General features: G+C 43.0%; 2 protein-coding genes across 2 annotated transcripts; both read left to right on the forward strand.

Moving 5' to 3' along the window:
* Positions 1-520: 520 nt before the first annotated feature.
* On the forward strand, positions 521-985 carry LOC138889652 (uncharacterized). The gene has a single exon (XM_070172986.1). It carries the CDS (start codon positions 521-523, stop codon positions 983-985), a length of 465 nt encoding a protein of 154 aa, XP_070029087.1.
* A 662-nt stretch (positions 986-1647) lies between these two features.
* Positions 1648-2229, forward strand: LOC138889653 (uncharacterized). Its single transcript, XM_070172987.1, has one exon. The coding sequence runs from the start codon at positions 1648-1650 to the stop codon at positions 2227-2229; it is 582 nt and encodes a 193-aa protein (XP_070029088.1).
* The last annotated feature ends 4375 nt before the right edge of the window (positions 2230-6604 follow it).

Consider the following 6604-nt stretch of genomic DNA (forward strand, 5'->3'; position numbering starts at 1 on the left):
ACCCTTCTTTGATATTCTGGATCGTGCGGCAAAACTTGTTATGAAACTATTTCCCTTCTAACTAGTGCATTCCTTCATCTTTCAGTACATGGCACCAAAGAAGATAACCAAAACTGGCCAAGGAGCCAATGCTACCCCGGGAGCGGCAGTCGATTCCATAATTGATTATGCGGGTGAGAACCCGAGGGGTAAGGACATTTCCCCGACTACTATACTGCCCGATTCTACTGCACCAGTTCCTACATCTGCTGAGGGTGCTACTATCCCTCCCATTGATATTTTTGTTCCGCCTCCAGCCCCAGCTTCTGGTTCTGGTAGCTCTGATGGGGATATTAGGGGAGCTATCCAGATGCTGACTCATCTAGGGGCCTCTCAAGCCTAGAGGTAAAATGTTTCGCCAAGTTCATCTAGCTAGCAAGGGGATTCCAGCAGTTCTAGGGTGAACAAATTTCTTCAGCTAGACCCTCTAGTGTTTACGGGTGCAAATCCAGAAGAGGACCCTCGGGAATTTATTGATGAGATGCACAAGACCCTCAGGGTTAAGCGTGCAACTGAAACAGAGGGAGTAGAGTTGGCTACCTACCTTCTGAAAGGGGTGGCCTATTCATGGTTTGAGTTATGGGAAGACTCTCGGGAGGAGGGGAGCCCTCCGACGAGGTGGAGCGAGTTTGCTGATGCCTTTCTAGATCATTTCCTGCCTGCTAAGACAGGGGTAGCCCGTGCAACAGAGTTTGAAAATGTGAAGCAAGGTAGCAGAAGTGTGTGGGAGTACCATATGGAGTTTGCCCGCCTGTCCAAGTATGCTATTCACATGTTACCCACAATAGAGGCCAGGGTGCGCCGATTTGTTCAGGGCCTTAATCCTTTAACTATAAATAAGGCTTCTACAACTGCCTTGAATTCTGACATGAATTATGGGAAGATGGTGGCATTTTATCAGGTCACAGAGAACTGTAAACTGAAGAACAAAATGGAGAGAGGGTAACGGAAAGGCCCGGTCTACGGGCAACATGGGAGAATCACTAGGTAGGGTAAGATCAACTTTCTGGGGAGGATCATTAGGTCCGTCCCAGTCTGTCGCACAGTCTTCAGCCACTGTACCGCCAGCAAGGCCCAGCCAGCAGCAACAATTGAGTCATTTCAGGCCGAGTCAAGGTAGCAAGGGACCCCACCAGCAGGGTCGGTTAGGAGAGAGATCCCAGCAGCAGTAGAGGTCCCCATGCCCCAAGTGCGGGAAGATGCAATCAGGGATTTGCTACATGGAGTAACCCATATGTTATGGATGTGGGATGATGGGCCATATTCAGAGGCATTGTCAGGTATCCCGCTACTGTGCGGGTAGGGGCAAAACAAAGCCATCCAGTCCAGTAGCTGCTACATCTTCAGCACCCTTTCCAGCATGAGTTACTCCAGCCACGGGGCGTGGTGCAGCTAGGGGTGGTGTGCACAGTTTAGGAGGACCCAGTCGGCTCTATACTATGAGTGGTCGCCAGATTGAAGAGGCTTCTCCAGATGTTGTTACAGGTATTTTGACTGTCCAATCTCATGATGTGTATGCCATTCTTGGTGTCTACACTGGTTGGTGAGTCTATTACGGCTGCTCGAGTTTATAGAGGTTGTATTGTTACGGTGCGTGGTAGGGATACCATGGCCGATCTTATTGAATTGGGGATGGTCGATTTTGATGTAATAAAGGGAATAGATTGGATTTATTCATGTTTTGCCAAACTTGATTGTCGGACTAGAACTATGAGGCTTGAATTTCCTAGTGAGCCCGTTGTTGAATGGAAGAGAGATAATGTAGTTCCAAAAGGTCGGTTTATATCCTACCTTAAGGCCGCAAAGATGATCAAGAAGGGGTTTATCTATCATTTAGTACGTGTTACAGACACTAATGCCGAGGTACCTAGCCTTGAGTCTGTGCCAGTTGTGAATGAATTTCCTGATGTCTTTCCAGATGAGCTCCCTGGGATCCCACCAGACAGGGAGATTGATTTTGGGATCGACGTGATGCCAGGCATGCAGCCTATATCAATTCCACAATATAGAATGGCACTGGCAGAATTGAAGGAACTAAAGATACAATTGAAGGATTTGTTAGAAAAGGGTTTCATCCGACCGAGTGTGTCACCGTGGGGGTGCACTGGTTTTGTTTGTAAGAAAGAAAGATGGGTCGCTATGGATGTGTATTGCCTACTGACAACTCAACAAAGTCACCATCAAGAATAAATACCTTCTACCAAGGATAGACGATTTGTTTGATCAATTGCAAGGTGCTAAGTGCTTCTCAAAAATTGACTTGCGGTCCGGATATCATCAATTGAAGATAAGGGAGAAGGATATTCCAAGAACAACTTTTAAGACCCGGTATGGGCACTTTGAATTTCTGGTGATGTCCTTCGGGCTAACAAATGCCTGGCAGCTTTCATGGATCTTATTAATCGAGTCTTAAAGCCTTTTCTAGACTCCTTTGTGATAGTTTTCATCGACGATATTCTTGTGTATTCTCGAAGTCTGGAGAATCATGCTGACCATCTCAGGGCAGTTCTGCAGACTCTTTAACAACATAAACTGTATGCAAAATTTTTGAAATGTGAATTTTGGCTTGAATCTGCCACGTTCTTGGGTCATGTTGTCTCCAGGGAAGGGATTATGGTTGATCCTCAAAAGATTGCAGCAGTAAGGAATTGGCCTAGACCTACCACTCCAACAGAGATTCGTAGTTTCTTAGGTTTGGCTGGGTACTACAGAAGATTTGTGGAGGGATTTTCTACACTTGCCTCTCCATTGACTAAATTGACGTAGAAAGCAGTTAAGTTCCGGTGGTCTGATGCTTGTGAAAGGAGCTTCCAGTAATTCAAATCAAGATTGACTACCGTGCCGGTATTTACCCTGCCAGAGGGTACAAAGGGATTTGTGGTGTATTGCGATGCTTCGAGGGCCGGGATTGGGTGTGTGTTGATGCAACATGGCAAGGTTATAGCTTACACTTTTAGGCAATCATGAAAAGAATTATCCAACCCACAACTTAGAGCTTGCGGCAGTGGTGCTTGCATTAAAAATTTGGCAACATTATTTGTATGGAGTCCATGTGGATGTATTTACGGACCACAAGAGCCTTCAATATATTTTCAAACAAAATGAGTTGAATCTGAGATAGAGAATATGGCTAGAGTTACTCAAGGACTATGATATCGGTATTCTCTATCACCCAAGAAAGGCCAATTTTGTGGCGAATGCTCTTAGCCGAAAATCTATGGGAAGTTTGGCTCATTTGGAGGCATATCAAAGGTTGTTGGCATGGGAGGTTCACCAGTTGGATAATTTGGGAGTTCGCCTTGCAGACTCTAATGAAGGAGGAGTGATTGTGAAGAATAGGCCTGAATCATCGCTTGTAGCGGAGGTCAAAAAAAGCAATAGAACGATCCATTGTTAGCTCAACTGAAGGAGGGAATTTATAAACACAAGTCCTCAGCTTTTTCCTTTGGCATGGATGATAGTACCCTACGGTACTAAGGCCGCCTAGTGTTCCAAATATTGACGGCCTTCGGGAAAGGATCATGGCTGAAGCTCACACTTCCAGGTTTTCCGTACACCCAGGTTCTACGAAAATGTATCATGATCTCAAGGAAGTTTATTGGTGGAGCAATATGAAAAGGGATGTGGACTTTGTGGCAAAGTGTCCGAACTGTCAGCAAGTGAAGGCCAAACATCAAAGGCCCGGTGGATTGACTCAAAGCATATAAATTCCAATGTGGAAATGGGAGATGATCAACATGGATTTTGTAATACGGTTACGGTGCACTCCGCGCAAGTTCTACTCAATTTGGGTAATCGTGGATCGACTCATGAAATCAGCACACTTATTGCCAGTTAAATCTACCGACACAGAAGAACAGTATGCTCAGTTGTATATCAAAGAAATAGTCAGGTTGCATGGCACTCCAGTCTCAATCATTTCAGATCGAGAGGCTCAGCTCACGGCCAACTTTTGGAAGAAATTTGAGCAAGGGTTGGGTACGCAGGTAAATCTTAGTGCAACTTTTCATCCTTAGACCGACGGGCAAGCAGAGCGGACTATTCAAATGCTTGAGGACATGTTGCGTACTTGTGTTCTTGACTTCAAAGGTATTTGGGATGATCATTCGTCACTCATAGAGTTTGCTTATAACAATAGCTTCCATGCTAGTATCCAGATGGCACCATTTAAAGCATTGCATGGTAGGAGATGTAGGTCTCCAATTGGGTGGTTCAAAGTTGGAGAAGCTGAATTGATAGGGACGGACCTCGTGCATCAGGCTATGGATAAAGTCAAGATTATTAAGGAGAGGTTGAAAACTGCTCAGAGTCACTAAAAGTCTTATTCGTACGTTCGTCGTAGAGATTTGGAGTTCGAAGAAGATGATTGGGTATTTTTGAAGGTTTCCCCCATGAAGGGTATCATGCGGTTTGGAAAGAAAGGAAAATTGAGTCCGAGGTATGTCGGACCATATAGAATCATTCAGAGGATCGATCAAGTGGCATACAAGCTTAAGCTACCACCTGAGATGTCAATGGTACACCCAGTCTTCCATGTGTCTATGTTGAAGAAGGTAGTGGGAGATCCATCCACTATTGTGCCAGTTTAAACTATTGAGGTTAATGAAGAACTTCTTTTGAAGAAATTCCAGTTGCCAGGTCCGAAAATTATGAAACAAAGAAATTACCTCCGTGAAAGTGTTATGGCGAAACAAGAAGGTTGAAGAAGCCACTTGGGAAGCCGTGGAAGAAATGAAAAGAAAGTACCCGTACTTGTTAGTATAGCCATGTAATAGTTTCTATGAATTTGGTCCCTATGAGCTTTGTATCACTTGATTAGTATATGTAAAACTATTCCGTTTTGATTACATATTGCCTATGGGGCCATGGTTAGTGTGGTTATGAATTATATCATGGTAATAGATTGTCCATATGATGTTCGGATATGTTTTTGGGGCTCTCTAACAGGTGGATAGGCCTAGATACAAAGGAAACTTTAGAAAATTTCTGGAAATTTAGAGAGTTAGCCAAATTTGGGGGTTGTTGGTATATGGTGTGAAACGAAAATTGCTTAAGTTGCCAATAAGTGAACCTTGTTCCTCATTCGAGGACAAATGATCTTAAGTAGGGGAGGATGTAAGGCCCCGTGAAATTTTTACTAAAAAACCCGAAACTCGAAATCTCGTAGTGTCCGCGGCTTAGACCTTTTGGACTGATCTGTGCATTCAAAAGTTAAGAAAAATGTTTTTTAGAAGGGCGCGTTTCTATGACCCATTATACGATCACATAACAATAATGCGTGCCGCATATCTGCCATAGAGTGAGTCATAATGATGGCTAATTTTGATGTCAACTGTGCATCCAATTTTGCGATTGCATAATCAATTTGCGGGCCGTATAGTCACATAACCTCCTTGTGATTTTGCGAAGGGCAGTTCTACGGTGCATTATGCGACCACAGAACATGTATGCGGACCGCATATTGGTTGCATACCTAGGCAGTATATTCAAATCTTGAGGGACACTTTTGCGGTCCCTTTTGCGGGACGCATGTAAGTTATGCGATCGCATATGCGACCGCAGATTGAGTCGGAGCTCCTATTTTCTAACTTTTAAAACTCGAGCCCATTCCATTAAAAATACCCCATTTGACCCTTTTGTGCTATTTTCTACTACATCTAAAGTGAGAGAAAGTGTTTTAAAGGGAGAGAGTGATCCTCACCAAGTCTCTACTCAGTCCTTGCCCAAATCTTTGAAGATTATCAAGAAACGTTACTACGCCTTCACCCTAAGAGGTAAGAACTTGTGCTCTTATCTTTGATATCGAAATTTCTACTAGAATAAGTAATTAACAAGTGGGTTCGTGGGTATAGGATTGGATTTTCTTGCATGCATGTGTGATAAAAAGGGTAAGGGGAGACTATGAGCTAAAAATGTAACAATGGGTTGTAGGATGATAGAATCTCCCACAAAAATGTCTAAAAATCATAATTCACACTTAGCGCTTGATAATGTGCCCAAATGGGCTAGAATCTTGGTTATCCCTCTAATTCTTGATTCAACTTGTAATTCTCATAAAATAGATCGAAGTTGCTAGGAGTTCCGAAATTATTCTTGTTGCAAGAATTCAAGGAAAGCTCTATTGAGCTATGTATGACTAAAACCCCCTCTTCTTAGAAATTGAGCTTCCATGGTGTCCATTCAAATGTTGTAAGTCCGAAATTTGATTGATGTAGTACTTATTATTTCAAATGAATTGGTGTTGTGAGAATATATGTGAAAGGTGTGTCTCCATGTCTTTAATGTGCTATTCTTTGTAGATTGAGGATTTGTGAAGAATATGAACTATGTGCTAAAATGCCTAAATTTCAAGTCAAGTTTAATTGTGATTATTATGCCGAACTAGGTGAATTTCTCTCTATGCTTACAACTCGAATTGCTCTCGTATGTGCCCATCATCTTAAATGGCAAGGTTAATATTAAAAATGGGAATGATGTGAAACGTGAGTTATGAAATGTGGCCTAGTGCCAAGTATGATGTGGTAATTGTGGCCCCAAGTGCCGATGAACTAATATATGTGAATTA

The sequence above is a fragment of the Nicotiana sylvestris genome, chromosome 4 (assembly GCF_000393655.2).
Source record: "Nicotiana sylvestris chromosome 4, ASM39365v2, whole genome shotgun sequence".
Classification (NCBI taxonomy): Eukaryota; Viridiplantae; Streptophyta; class Magnoliopsida; order Solanales; family Solanaceae; genus Nicotiana; species Nicotiana sylvestris.

Coding starts and splice junctions, on each gene's coding strand:
- LOC138889653 (XM_070172987.1), top strand. CDS start 1,648: ATGGCCGATCTTATTGAATTGGGGATGGTCGATTTTGATGTAATAAAG.
- LOC138889652 (XM_070172986.1), top strand. CDS start 521: ATGCACAAGACCCTCAGGGTTAAGCGTGCAACTGAAACAGAGGGAGTA.